The 14,908-nt window shown below is 40.5% G+C and overlaps 2 protein-coding genes across 3 annotated transcripts in view; both read right to left on the bottom strand.

Moving 5' to 3' along the window:
- Positions 1-6,020, bottom strand: part of mcrs1 (microspherule protein 1) — an 8,088-nt gene extending 2,068 nt beyond the window's left edge. Inside the window, exons 1-13 of one of the 2 annotated variants that reach the window (XM_046076211.1) lie at positions 5,826-6,020; positions 4,842-4,996; positions 4,585-4,723; positions 4,317-4,481; positions 4,099-4,208; positions 3,899-4,007; positions 3,537-3,675; positions 2,656-2,731; positions 2,406-2,434; positions 2,032-2,124; positions 1,848-1,930; positions 1,607-1,694; positions 356-483 (exon numbers count right to left, since the gene is read on the bottom strand). In XM_046076211.1, coding sequence (XP_045932167.1) covers positions 356-483; positions 1,607-1,694; positions 1,848-1,930; positions 2,032-2,124; positions 2,406-2,434; positions 2,656-2,731; positions 3,537-3,675; positions 3,899-4,007; positions 4,099-4,208; positions 4,317-4,481; positions 4,585-4,723; positions 4,842-4,996 — 1,314 coding nt within the window. In that variant the 5' untranslated portion in view covers positions 5,826-6,020. Of the gene's footprint in view, positions 1-355; positions 484-1,606; positions 1,695-1,847; positions 1,931-2,031; positions 2,125-2,405; positions 2,435-2,655; positions 2,732-3,536; positions 3,676-3,898; positions 4,008-4,098; positions 4,209-4,316; positions 4,484-4,584; positions 4,724-4,841; positions 4,997-5,825 lie in introns of those variants that run through there. The other variant, XM_046076212.1, reaches the window with a different exon arrangement.
- A 1,226-nt stretch (positions 6,021-7,246) lies between these two features.
- LOC123987387 (25-hydroxyvitamin D-1 alpha hydroxylase, mitochondrial) lies at positions 7,247-13,508 on the bottom strand. Its single transcript, XM_046076210.1, has 9 exons — positions 13,287-13,508; positions 12,679-12,869; positions 12,024-12,214; positions 10,565-10,765; positions 9,730-9,893; positions 9,477-9,643; positions 9,299-9,380; positions 8,912-9,109; positions 7,247-8,218 (listed from the first exon to the last, which is right to left on the bottom strand). The coding sequence occupies exons 1-9, from the start codon at positions 13,506-13,508 to the stop codon at positions 8,105-8,107; spliced, it is 1,530 nt and encodes a 509-aa protein (XP_045932166.1). The 3' UTR covers positions 7,247-8,104.
- Positions 13,509-14,908: the final 1,400 nt, after the last annotated feature.

The following is a 14,908-nucleotide window of genomic DNA, read 5'->3' as shown; positions in this document are numbered from 1 at the left end:
CCGACCCATCTGATTAGTTTGAAATTGAGCATATACTTTGGAAGAAATCAAACTATGCGCCGATGCTTGTCAGAAGCAATAAACATAATGCCGTTGTATGATCAACAGTTGTTCGCTTGTATTATGAGATGTGCACTGTTATTTAAACAACTTCCTGTTCAACTGAAATCCTCCCATACAACATACTGAAATGCTTTTATACAACATACATTTTACTTGACTGTGTGAGAGCGTTTCAGTATAGTATGTGAATGAGTTTGGTTTCATATGTGTATGTGGGAGGAATAGTACATGTATATGCATGGTAATTCTGAATAATGTCCCTAGGGGCACTTCATAGACACCCTCCGCGCACCTCCACCACAGAGTTGTTGTTGAGTTTCCACTTGTTGCCCGACAGGACCGGTCTGCCATCTATGTAGATGGGTCGTCTGCCCTCATTGGCGATGAAGAAGTCTCCATTATTCTTTAGTTTAATAATTCCTGTAGACATCAATGCATATGATTACCATTGATTGAAAACCTACATCAAGATGACTGAGTGACAGTTGGTAGTTTCGTTACTTTCAGCGATATCATCTTTAACATGAGAACAAATCAAAAATTACATAGTGGTCTAAAATAAATGATCATTTCACAAGTATTAAAAGGCCTTGACCTTAGCGATTCAGACTGCTTGAGACTAGTGCTGGGCGATATGGCCAAAAATGTTTTCACGCTAAAAAATTTCATATCATTCAAGATCGATAATTATCACGGTAAATGTCAAATCCTTATTTTCTTTTAATTCTCGCTCCTGAGTGAAAATTTAAGAAACCAGATGGTTAATCGTAGTTTTAAACTATTCTTTGGAGGCCAAAACATGACAAACAGTTGAGGCCAAATCATGGCTCGCTTAACAAATCTGATGGTAGATTTCAAAACAATTATGATCCAATCAAAATGCATGAGCATTTTTAAGTCATCTTAAATAAATCTTTTTTCAGTCCCTTCCCACAAAAATAAATATCTTAACAGAAAAATTCAGTGCTAATTTGTTTGTTATTCAAATGAATTAAATCAAACATTTATTAAACATTTGTTGTTATTGAGGAAAATTAGATCGCAATAATTATCATTAGTTTTAAATACCCAGCCCTACTACTGGCACAAACCTATTTCTGTGCAAATTCAGATTTGATTGAGGCCAAAGCAGCAGTTTGTTTTATTTTAAGATGAAACAAAGCACAATAAATGTATATTCCCCCTACGACTAGAATACTGGAGTGTACTACCCTGAGAGCAGAGACATTTTACAGAACTACAGAAGAAGAAAAATCTAGACCCTGGTTCATCCACGCTTATTTAACACAAGCATGGATCATGTTTATGTTCATGTTCAGTCTTAGCCAAATACAAATGAGGTGACTGACAGAGAGCTGTGTGCAAAATTCACTTTCAAAAAGTACAACAGATGTTGTAATCACTAGGCTAAATAATCTCAATATCAAAAAAGTATGTAAAAATTGCTCTAACACTCCTGAAAATTGCGGGAACATTTTACTGGTTTTCCGTTCTCCCAGCTGCAACATGTCACATTACAGCCTGACAGTGTGAGTTTATTCACCTTGTTTTCTTGATATTTTCCAGGCAGGTCCCTCTAGCGATAGATCTACATCTATGGGTTTGTCCTTGGTCGCCCTGCCCAGCGTAATCTGTGTGAATATGAATAAAAAGACAATTGGCGTCCTAGTGAAAATGCATCTTCACAGAAAAGACACTCCGCTCGCTGTTCACTTCCATTTTCTTCTCAACGTGACACTTCAACACTGCCTCTCTGCAACAAGCGTTACTGAAAAATTTCTCACCTCGCGCGATCTCATGAGGTAGCGAACCATCCTTCCTCGTAATGCTGCCAGCGTCTGGTTGTCAAAGTCAGGCATGCTCATCCCTGGTGGTGCAAACACACGAGTTCCATCAAACTTGCCTTCTCAAAACAAACATACCTACAAAAGCCACCTGCTGGGGCTCGGTGAGCGAACGTTTACGTACCTGTGATGCTGTCCACGAGGACCTGCCAACGGGGCAACTCCTGCTCTAACTGTCTGATCTCCCTTTTCTGGTGACGATCGGAAATCATCAGCTCTGAACAGAAAGAAGTATGGAAGTTTATGTAAACAATTTCAAGATGATCAGAGATTTACATCCATGTTATACAGAGATGAAAAATCCATTATGGCACATGTTTCTAGCTGTAATAACAAAAATACTGATATTCCAATTCAAATCATAACAAAACCGGACTTTGACTTCAGCTTTGTCATTAGGCATATCTTCAAGTAATGAACCTTAGCTCTAAAGATGCATGATCTAACTTATGTTGCGTTGTATTTAACTTGTTCCTTCTTCATAAACCACTTTCTTACCATGTTCCAACACATCATCTCTGCTCTCCCTGTGTGAAAATAAACAGAAGAACTGATCAGGGTTGAAAATTCACAAACACAATACTTTTTTTTTTTATTATTATTTTTATTTATTTATTTTTTTAATAATTTAATTTCTTTTAAATAATTAAATTTAAAAAAATTAAAAAAACAAACACACAATACTTAACTGAGAAGGCAACAAAAACAAGAGACAAATACTGCAAAAAAGTCTGATCAACTGTCGTACTTTAACTTTACGTCATCGACCATCTGCTCAGCATCAGAGAAGTTGAGGACCTGGTCGCCTTTGGGAAGAGGCTGGACTACAACACACAATCAAAGCCAGCGAGACAATTACTTACAGAACTGTTAAACTCATCACTTCTTTTAATAGGCTCACATACATTTTTTTTCTTTTTTCAACACAAATTTTTACTTTATACACTTACTCAATAAAGTGTTATTTAATTTCCATTATTATAATAGGGAATAATATAGCAAATGTTGTCAAATGTCACAGATGTTGGCATATTGTGCTGTATTGCACATATTCATCCAGCAGGACTTAATCAGCTGTTCACCTCTGATTATTGCCTATATTTTAAAAAGGGTGAGGTCTTTATTGGCTATACAGATTTTTATTAATCGTTTCAAAGAGGCATAGTAAAAAGTAATGATTAACATGCTAAAGAACTGTAATTAAACTAGGAGGAAAATGACAACTATGGGATGAAATCAATAAGAGTTGATCAGCGCAGGTTTATAGGCAATTTACTGCAGTTATAACATTAGGCATGTTATACCAAAAATGAAAATTATCAATTTTGAGCACCATGCTAGTTAGCTTAATAACTCTCTCTCTATTTAGGTTCATATAAGTTTGTTTTTGTTCTACACAAATCTCAAAGTCTGACTAGGCAGCTTGGACGAGTATGTTATGCTGGTGTTCATTCTGTTTAGATACACATGAAGAGTGTCGCCCTCTGGGCTTTCCAAGCATAAGTTATCGCTGCTATGAGATGTCAAAACGGTACATTTGAGTGTCACGTTCTGTTAAACATTAAGACTATATTCCAAATCTCAATAAAACACATTTTTGACACCGTTTGTGTAGGCAACTCAACTCACCACTCTGGTCATCCAGCAGATAATACTGCTTTAGCAGCTGCCAGTGCACCAGCAGGCTCTTAGGGGTGCGAGATGGGTGAAAGACGCCGGGGTGTTTGCTCAGAAGCTCCTGGAACACGTCCAATTTGGGCTGACTAGTCTGTTTAATAATCAGAAAAATAATAATACAAACCTGCTTGTGAATACAGCAGTCGAATTTGTACTTTTAAAAAATATGCATTGAGCTGGAGAAACCAAACCTGTTCAACAGCTTATTTTCATTTAATTCTAAATCATTAGATGGGTAATTTTCAGATTACATTCTTGATATTTATGTTTATTTTCCTAGAACAGTGAAATGTTCCCCGAACAGTTTCACTTACTGAACCAATCTTAGCCAGCAGTGCCTCCTCAGGCTGACTGAAGAGAGCTTTGCTTTGGATTGCTGCAATGGCTTCTGGGTGAAGCTGACGCATGGCCTGCCATGCCAACCTAAACCAGAGACAACAGAGAGAATGTAATTTTTTAAATAAGGAAACAATACAGAAACTTGGAGGGGAAGATAAAGGTGCTAGTATCTTACTTTGAGATGACAGGATCGTAGAGGAGAGCGTACCACCTCTCTTTAATTTCCCGCAGTGTGAAACGACAGCTGAACTTGACCCCCAAATGAACTGAGGTTAGGTCCGTAGTCTGGAGACAAACACAGACTCATCAGATCATAAACTGACAAAACAGACTCATACAAACAAATTGGTCATGCATTCCTGAACATTATCCATTAACTTTTATTCTACTTACCTGCAACACTGCATTTATAAGTAGCAGGTCATCAGTGGGTTTCCATCGTCCCAAGTCTTTAGTAATATGTAGAGGCTGCTTGCTTTTCTTTACTCTTTTAGTGATGGGTGCAGGGTTTACTACCATGGTGAGGGGCGGTGTGAGAGCGGTTCCTGATTTTGTCACCTGACAAAGCCACACACAAATGCATAAAAACTATCAATCAAATCTATGTGAGCTTATCATCCTTGACATGCGATCATCCAAGAATCTGTGGATTCGTATGTACCTTTTTTTTCTCGCTCGATGAAGGTTCACTCCCTGAACAGCGGACAGGCTCTATGACAGGAGGGCCTTTGACTCTACTAGACGACTTCACAAGGCTGCTCTCCACCAACTCATCGTCAAACTTCTTCCTCTTTATGGACCTATGGAAGGTATACAGTCATTCTTTAAACATCTGCAGATGCACCACTGAAAAACAACATAAAATATCTATGTTCAATTTACTGCCAACAAAATGCATTATTATAGTATAACTCAAACCTGGAGGAACTTCTGCGTTTGGGAACACCACTGCCAAACGCTTGTGTTGCCGTCCTTTTCACGTCTTTTATTCCAAGTGACTCTTCGTCCTCCGACCGACACTGTGCACCAGCTACTCCCATCGGTGCGCCAGCCACAGGGTCACCAGCTTGCATCTGTTCAGTCCCAACATGAAACACATAAGGAAATAACCCAGACATTTCTCAGCTCAGAGTAGCAGGACTCACGACAGGGTAAGACTAGCCATCCTCACGTTATGAACCTTTCACTTGGCTCTAAATAGCTGCAGCGTCCATGGAGCACAAGTTTTATCTTACTCCAGGCTGCATGCATCTTTAAAAATCCAAGAATAGTTTCAGCTTTGTTGAAAGAGCAGCTAGATGTAAAGGCTGTGGTTAATTACGAGGTGAGCAGAAAGTCTGTGGACTACAGGAGCAATTTACTTTGACAAGCAGTTTAATTGAGTTGCAAGTTATCTATTTTTAACAACACCTGTTACTCCTTGATACTAACTTAAACATCTGTATGACAACATTTTACAGTTTTACTTTCGCTAAACTGCAATCACAACATCAAAGTTATAACAAGACAGGCAGATTACGTCTCAGATTAAAGTAAAGTATTCACATCGTTACTGTTCAAGTCTTTGAAGCCCATTTATAAGTGGCTGTGTTTTAGTTTAGTCAGGGGACTGGCTGGCTAATCAACTTAGCGACGCCTTTGTTTACATGTAATGTTAGCCACAGGGTCTCCACTGTTGCTTTCGATGTGCCACATTTAGCTTGAAATTAATAGCTGTGTAGAGCAACATAGTTATCACAGATACTATTGCACTACAGTCTGTTTGTTTAGCCAACACAATTTTATCAAAATAACGTTGGTTTACGTTGGCTAGCTAGCGTTAGCTTAGTTTACACAACGTCGATAGCCTGTGTTAGTTAATTAACGAGCTCATAAAACTAGCTACGCTGTCTTGTCACTCACCTTTCCCTCGCTGTTTTCCGTCGCTGTGAAATCTAATTCGTTAACCGGAGTCCGTAAGTCTATTTATGCCTTTTATAAACACCTCTTTAGCTAGCTACATGGCTAACTGGCTACAAGAATCTAACGTATGTCTGTTAGCATTAGCTGCTCTGCTAGTCTGTTTTCTTCCAGCGAGGTTTTATTATGGCGGTTTGTAAACATCTTTGCGGCGCCTCACCGCCTCCTGCTGGACTGGAGCGTCTTTACATCCAATAAATAACTGATTACACGAGACACATCTTGATTATTTTAAACTGAAATCATCTTTTTTTTTTCAGATTTCCCATGTTACTTTAATTTTCTGGCGCGCTTAAAACACTACAAAATATTGTAAATATCAATTAAATTAGTTTAATTAACATATACATTTACAATTTATTGATTTAACATCAACTCTCTGTCTCATCTTACTTTGCAAAGGACAAGCTTCATAAAAGATGGGGGCACCAGAGGAAATTACACTTTTAGATGTTTAGGGTTAGTCTTAATATAATAGATTTTTGCAATTTGCTTATTAGACTGACCACAGCTCAATGGTTTATTTTTTTCCTTTTCCAGTGTAGTTGTCTGGTATTTCTGATGCTCTTGCAAGTTTACCTAGTATAGGCTAAAGAAAGCAGGGCTTCTCTCTACTCTGGTGGTGTTTCTCCCATTTTCCATTCCTCCACAGTCAAATATTAGTATTATATTTATCTTCACAGTGATTCCATATCAATCACCTATTATATGTTGAACACACATCTAATACACATAGGTGTGAATGCTACAAAAAAAGTTTCAAGCCCACAAAGTCAGGAGCCCATTCATTCATATTTGACATCTATGGATTGTAACATCTACAGATTGCAGCTTTCAGAGCTGATGTCACATTTTGAATTACCCTTTGTTACCTTTGGCTTTGAGGCGGATCATGATGTGCATGGCAGTGGAGTGACTGAGTCCAAATTATTGACCTACCCCTGCTGCACCACAGCTCACACTACACAGTCCACATGGTCACGTCACGCATGAACTTTAATGCTCAGGGTTGTATTTCTTAATAATGACTGCCTACGTGCCTGGTGGTTGTTCACTGGCATCAAACTAACATCAATTAGAAACACGTTTGCTTGGTTAGACCTAATCTGATGCAGATGTTGGTGTTAAATCTTAAAGCAAATGACGAGCCTGACAGAGGGGATTACTTATCTTGACAAGACAAGCGGGCATTACATTAACACAAAAACAGGTCATATCATTGATGTGAACTAAGCCAAATAAAATCAACACATAGGCAGAAGTCCAACATGAAACCTTTTAATGATGTTTACAGTAACAGTTTGATAATGTATTAAATTAGAATAAATACAGAGTTCAGATACTGAAGCTTATTACATGTACAAAACAGTGGTACACCACTCATTAAACATTAGTATTGGTATACAGTATATTTACATTTGAAGGAAACAGATTTACAGAGCCTAAGTTTGGCATTTTAAACAGTGGCATCATATATTCCGACACAGGAAAAATTTCAACAGCTGCCGTCACTAAAATGTGTTCACCATAAGCACCTTTTAAATAAACTTTGATTGATGTATTGAACATTGTATCTACACAAAACTCTTAGCTCAGTAAGAGCTGGAGATATTAGAAACAGTGTCCATGTGCCAGTCTGAGAGTCTTAGTATACTGGCATAACATATACAGCACGATCAGGACACTGCTGATACTGCTGCATTTAGATAAGAGCTCAGATGATCTCAGTTCATAATCAGATTTAAGAAGGGGTTACCAGATTCAGAAAAAAATCTGCTTCAGACGTGTTGCAAATTCAATGAAATGCAACATGTTCTGACTCAGTTGAAGGATGAAACGAAAGTCTGAAGATTATCTGTTGAAACGTACTAAAGGAGATCACTGGCTTGCTCTTGGCCTCTGTGCAAATAAGTGCGTGATGGTGATTTTATTTTTTAAAAAACAACAACAACATGGTATTAAATTTGGAGTTACATTGCTCCCAGTGGAAATCCTCAGAGATGAGCGTTCACTGCTCGTCCTTCATTTGTTTGTCCTTCTCCGCGTGTCATCCTCTGCACACCAGGTGACAGGTACGTTGTTGTGTCGATAGGTTAAAGGTCTGCTCTAATATGGTCTACTGCGTGCAACAGACTCATAGTTCCTGGGATAACTCCACCTGCTGGTGCTCTCTACTGCCGAGAGACTCACATTCTCCTAACAGACCGGCGCAGGAGAGTGGGTCATCGTTCAATAAACTGAAGGTTGATGACATTTTCAGGGACCAGAAGCGTCCGTGTCATGGGCTTCACGGAAATCCCTTCTGGGTCTGGCTTCACATCGAAATCTATGAGGATCTAATGAGACCAGAAGCAAGAGAGCTCAGATTTACTGAAATGAAAAAAAAAAATATCAATGCTCATCATGTGCTAGTAAGTGTTGGGTCGTGCCTCTTAACGGAAATCCCTGGATTACACAATCAAATTAATTCACAGGAAGTGGATTTGCAGAATGGCTTAAACCGACTTCTTTTAGTTACTCATATTATTCCTAGAAAAACATCGTAAACACTGCAGGGTCTGACAAACTGCATTCAATCGTAAGCAATCTAAATGACTTGTTATATAATCTGTGCACATGCAGCATGTCAGGGAAAATGCATGTCCTGAGGGTCTCCCAATATTGTCTATGTTTTGTGTATATATGTTACATAGAACATTTTTGATGAATGACAAGAGGGTAAAACTGTTTAATACTGTTCTAATACAAATGTTCAGTCATTGTCTTACTTCTAAATAAACGCTGTAAAGCAGGGCCTTATAACTGTAAATGTTCCTTGAATTTAAAAACTTTTTTTTAATCAGTTTACCAATCATACAAACTGATAAGTTTGTACTTACTACCTTCTTCCTTTGTCCACTAAAACTACGGACCCAGCCTGGATTAAGACCAGATTCAGGTCCTGATACTTTAAAAGCTAGTCACTCATCTCGGCTATCTATAGCTATCGGCCATCACAAGCTATCTATATCAAGGTCCAGCCAACTCACCCTGGCAAGAGCAAGGTAGAGCTCCAGCTCAGCGATACGGCGACCTATGCAGCTGCGTTTTCCCACCCCAAAGGGTACGGAGGCATAGGGGTGATGAGCCTGGTCCTTGTTCAACCATCGATGGGGCTGGAATTCATCCGGATTTTGAAACACTGCTGGGTCCCGTGATGTTGCAAAGTGGCACAGAGTAATCAGAGTCTGGGTGGAAAGATTTGACCATCAGATATGTGTTGCACTGCAAAATGTGACCCATTAGCACAACATTCATATTGAGCCACGTATGAAGGCTCCTTCTGGTGTGACCATGTGGCACGAGACCGATTTTAAAACCAAATAGTCTCCACATGGTAGGAATTTAAAGTGCACTCATTCCTTCAACACACTCACATTTTTAGGGATGAGGTATCCTCCAACCTGGATGTCTCTCTCTGTAATCACTCGTGCGTTGGCAGGAATGACAGGGTACAGCCTGGAAAACAGAAGTTCAAGAATGTAAGCAAAATGAAGGCTGCACATTGAAAACTAGATGTCTACAAGAAATGAACTGAAACCCTTTGAGTTATACCTGAGCACTTCCTTGACTGTGGCCTTCATGAGAGGCATGCGGGCCACATCCGCTGCCACCGGTATGCTTCGACCCCCCAGTACGCTCAACACCTCGTCCCGGAGCGAGGCCTGCACCTCGGGGTGACGGGACAGCTCGTACAATGACCAGGACATAGTGCTGGAGATCTGAAAAGACAGACAAGAGGTCAATACACGTGTGAGGGTGACAGCAGAATCCAGCAAAAAACGGGTACAAGAGCAGCCCCTCTTACTGTGTCCACTCCCGCGAGAAGCAACTCCGTGACGTTGCTGTAGACGGTCTTCATGGGCAGCCCGGTCTGCGACAGAAAGTAGGTGAGGTAACGGCCCTCCACCTTCTCTCCGCGGGCGACCTTCTCCGCTTCGGCTGTCAAACGCTGGTCAATGTGACCTTTTGCTGGAGGCAAAGAGATTAGAGGCCATCATGACAGGGAGGGTACAAGTTGTAAATGCAAATAAACTCACTCGCGTCTTTAGACGCATTAACTGTCCAATGATTATAAACTTGACTTTTTCATGCACTTCTGTGATCTTTTAGCTTAATTTTGGGAGCAAAAATAACTCAACTATTAGGTTAACCACAGTTTGATCATCGTGGCCAATGCTTGTTTCAGTGCAGATGATCTTACAGTGCATGAGGGTTAAGGACTTTAATCTCCTGCTTTTCCTGATCCAGTTTGCACCAGTGTGATTATTTTAAACATGTTCGATTTTGACATCTCAGATGTGGATAAGTCTTCTTAATGCGCAGTGAGAGTGAGTGGGACGATAACCCAGTGCTGAGTGGAAACCAGCAGCAGCCAATAAGATTTGAGAAGGGCGGAAGGAAAATAATTACATGAAGCGTAGAAAGACACACTGTTAGTGCATCTCAAGCTTGAGTGTAGACTGAAGCTTCCTTATAATATCATCAAGAGTCTGTTGAATTCCCATTTTCATACATCTTTTGATATTCTGTTTCATTATATCTTCCTATTTTCTTAATATTTAGAAGCAGGCGCACATTTTGCCACCATTTCCCATGCTGACACTCAACTTACTCAAATGTTTAAGGGAGAAATAACCTACCAAAGTCAAACATGTAGTCCCAGCACTGACAGAAGACGTTCCAGGGCTTAGGAAACAGCTGGTGCAACCAGCTTGGCATGGCCATGGTAAGGAGCGTCATAACGAACATGGTGTTGATGGACTGGATGAAGCGCTCCGTCTCTTTAGGAACAACCTGATCCAGGCAGCCAATTCTGGATTCAAACAACACGGAGGAAATGCCTGTCAAAATAAACAAAAAAGTGGAATGAGGAGGTGAGAAGGACATGGCACAGGGGGCTGACAGAAGTGAACCGTTACCTCAGCATGCACAGGGAGATAAAACCACATCTAATAAGGCTTTTTAAAAGTAACATTTCATTTTTCAAGTTGTGCCGTCATGATAACACAGCATAGAAATAATATTATGGTTAAGTTAATTAACACTAAGCAATACAAATATAACAAAGAGGACATGATAACAGGGGTGGATTTTACATGGGGGGAATATTGGTAGTTTAATTAATGGATGTTTTGAAACTTTGAAACTGACAAAAAATCTTTCAGTGAGTACTACTGTCTATTTATGCATTTATAGTAAAATACATGCCACAATGTTGATTACAGTGGATCTTTCAGAGTAGACTTCGTCAAAGGAATTCACTGGTGGCTGTTAATATGATTATATAATAGGTAATTAGACAGGCAAGGTCTTGTTTTTTCATCATGAGTTCATTGTCTATACGTCACAGTCCACAGTCTCAGCTTCCACTCAGCAGTATAATCATTTTGATGACCGCAGAGTTTATGTTTGAGAGCTGTGCATGTGACTGCACAGTCATTTGATTGAAACTGTGTTTTAGTCTGGGAGGATCTGCGAAAGGAAAATTAATTAATGTTGCTCGCCTGCAAGAATAACTGCTGAGGAGCCTCGAGGTGGGGAACAAATTCAATCCTTCATTCTGATGTGTGTATCCTCGATTCATTTCCTTGTAAATGTGATCTGTGATATGAGTTTATCGGTAGTAAAATAACAAATACATGCTTTTCCTTATGTGTTAATTAAATGTGTTCCAATAATCTGCTTAACTCATTTCTTGCAGCAACATTACATGCTGCTTACACAGTAATGCATCAGTAACATATCCAAATATTTACATAATAACAAAACCCTCTAAAATAGAAAATTCTGCTTTATGAGAACTTTTACTTTTATGGTTTCCCTGGTAATAACTTTGAATGCATGTAAATTGGTATTTTTGTGTTGCAGAATTGCTACTTCTACTTAGGAGGTGAATACTTTTTTCCACCACACTGGTGATCAATAACTGGTTGAAATGATTTGGGCGTGCCAGGCTTTGACAAGCATGTATATTTAAAATGTCAGTGTCATCACACTAATATTGCTTCCTGCGTGCGGCTGGCCCAAGTGTCTACAGGCTGCGGTACACCCCGTAGTTATGCGTGATACTGCCACTCCTCAGACATCGTGAGAGCTTACCCTCGAGGCCGAAGCGATAGAACTCGCTGGCGATGTCGGGGACGAGGCCTCGGGGACGACTGCGGAAGCGAAGTTTGGCGACGAGGTCATCGACCACGCTGTTTAGGGTTTTATCGTAAGCTTCGACCGCCTTCGGCCGGAGCATATGCTTCCCCAGGAGACTTCTCACCGTCTGCCACTCATCCCCCTCACTAGGAACACACACAGAGTAAAAATAAACAAATGCTTATGTATAGCAGTGTGTATATAGGCTCCGTCTGCTGTGAAACGTCAGGGTTTGTCCACTTGATTTCATTTAGAATCAGCTTGAGATCAGACATGGACAAAGTCTGACTTCTCAGTATTACACTTTGTGAATTCGTAGTCTAAGGACCTAAAAGTTATGTATGACCTCTCCCTACATTAAAGGGGAGTTGGGTCCCTTCATCCCTATGTCTTTATATTAATTAATTAAATTAGTTGAGAGTTGTCTCATCTTAGATTTGACTTAGCAACTTGTGTCTTTGATTTCAGCTACGTTATTACCTCATTGGGTAACTCCACATGCCATACTAAGACATATTAGATAAAAATTCATTACAATCATTAAAAGTTACATTTAGTTTGACATTGTCTTGTGATCTATGACTTCTAGGTCTGAATGAGTGATACTCACGACGTCAGGAGTCCAAAGTGATGTCCTCTGAGCTTTCTGTAGTCCTTCCAGGAGGAAAGGTCTGAGCGCATGGGGTGCACGCCCTCCTGCCTCAGTACCTGCTCAATAAGTGCTGGATCGGCCACATGGACCGTCAGTATGGGACCGAAGCTCGCCTTCCACATGGGCCCGTACCGCTGCATTCCTTCCAGCTGGGACATGAGAGAAAAGACTGACCTTGTAAAAAAAAACCCTGCAGGCTATGAGATGATTGGCATCACCTTTGGATGCACTCTCCTTCAGTTTGAAGCCCAGTGGAAAAAATAAAGATCCCTGCAGGTTTCTCTAATCCACTAATGATTGAGTAGGCCTACCATTTCACAGTATTCCAAAAGTAATGACAAAAACGTTCTTCACCACTTCTTATTATCATGTTTCCCCCCTCTACAACCACAATCAATTATGCTTTCTTCTTACTCCCTCCTGTGCATCAATATCATTTTATAATTTCATTAAGTTCACTATGGTGCAGCCTACATTGTATGTTTTGGTATTAAACATGCAAATGTTGTATCTACGTGATTCACAGCGCTCCTCTTTAACTTAATCCCCGTTGAACCTCATCCTACCTGCAACTCGTGCAGCCGTGACAGCCCCCGTTTGGCGAACAAGTCCCAGGCGAAGCTGGTGAACGAGGGCCCGGGCATGTCGTCCAGAGTCCTCACTGCCTTTGTCGCCTCCAGATCGGCCGATGCGCCCTCAGCCCACCTCTCCATCCACTTGACCAGGGGGAAGGCGCTCCGGCCGGATACTCTAAGAGCTTGCTGCAGCATCCTTCTCACAGAGATCATGGAGCGGTGGACTCTCGGAGGTGGATGCTCATTTTCATTTCCCCGACTTGGGGCTCTATTTATAACGCGGGACCAGCTCCTCGAACCGCGGAGATAAAAGCTTTACATTTTCTAATTCTGGGCCAATCACTGGGAGGAATGCAGCGCAGGCCCCGCCCCGCCTGGATGGGAGAGAGGTAGGTGTGTCCAATCAGAGGGCTGAACTCAGACCATCCCAGAAACAGCACACGTGGAGGACCTGGATGCATAATACATGACTTCTCTGTTACTGCACAGGCTTATCTCTCCCCTGTGTGCAGCACTTTGCTCTCTGATAGTGCAAGAGACTGTTTCCCATAATCACGTTTCCTTTTGGAAATGGTGTCTTGAGTGCTTCACAAAACTTACCCTCAAGGCCATTGTTACTATAGATCCCATATATGTAGGCCAGCCTGAAACCCCAGCCAAATCAACCATTCTCACTAAGCATCACAAACAGGGTTATTATAAATAACTACAGATTTGCAGAGGGCCTGTGTTAACAAACAGTTTCAAACTTAACTTGGAAAAACCTGGAAAAATACTGTGTCTTTTTCCAGACCTGGTGGGGCTTTGTTTACCCAGCGATCACCAGTTATTTTGCTGACTTGGTAGGTTTCCTAGCAAGGGAGAAAATCCTGACCTGATTTCATTAGAACTGGAATTTGTCCAAAGCACCATGTGTGCGTCTGTAGCCTACTCAGAATCTGATTTGACATTTACTCCAGTATTTCGCATGGTCTAACTAGAAAGCTTAGATCACCCAGATTCAGAGAAACACAGAGGCTTGACTTGCAACCTCAGCTGGCCTGTGGAATTTGAGGCCTGGTGGGAGACCTCTGCACTCCCATCAGGACTAGTGAGTTACATCTTAGCCCTGAATTTACACTTGACTGACTGTATTTTTCTTATCCATCAGGTACATTTTTAATATACGCAGGATACACCTCTTGAGATGCATCATCTTGTTTTAAACAGGCTCCTGGCAATTCAGTCATTACATTTTACCAGCTAGTGGGTAGTGCGCACAAAAAAACGTACACAGAAACACTGACATATGCTACATAAAAACATGAGTATATAGTTTATAAAACATGAAGCCTTTGAAGCTTTTGAAGCTTGATGATTAATATCTTACATGGAACTGTAACTTTTACTCTCCTGTTTTATCTTGTTTGGTCATTTTCTTGTATTTACTGTTGAACTCTTTTTATTTGTATGAAAATGTATTTTTATGTATTGCCCTGTGTTGCTTTTGTTGATTTACATAATGCACTTTGAATTGCCTTATTGTTGAAATGTGCTATACAAATTATAAAAAGAAAAAAAACATCCATGTGGAGCTCAGAAGCCATAATTAGGTATTTAACAGAATCAACTTG

This window comes from Micropterus dolomieu, linkage group LG18 (genome assembly GCF_021292245.1).
Source record: "Micropterus dolomieu isolate WLL.071019.BEF.003 ecotype Adirondacks linkage group LG18, ASM2129224v1, whole genome shotgun sequence".
Classification (NCBI taxonomy): Eukaryota; Metazoa; Chordata; class Actinopteri; order Centrarchiformes; family Centrarchidae; genus Micropterus; species Micropterus dolomieu.
The sequence above is the reverse complement of the archived record's forward strand: the minus strand, read 5'-3'. Positions and strand labels throughout refer to the sequence as shown.

What these genes read in the sequence shown, in the direction of transcription:
- LOC123987387 (XM_046076210.1), bottom strand. Translation starts at nt 13,508, where the DNA reads ATGATCTCTGTGAGAAGGATGCTGCAGCAAGCTCTTAGAGTATCCGGC. An exon ending in CTATCGCTTCGGCCTCGAGG is followed by an intron (nt 10,766 to 12,023) that starts GTAAGCTCTCAC and finishes TTATTTTGACAG; the next exon opens with GCATTTCCTCCGTGTTGTTT. An exon ending in GATACCTCATCCCTAAAAAT is followed by an intron (nt 9,110 to 9,298) that starts GTGAGTGTGTTG and finishes CTTTCCACCCAG; the next exon opens with ACTCTGATTACTCTGTGCCA.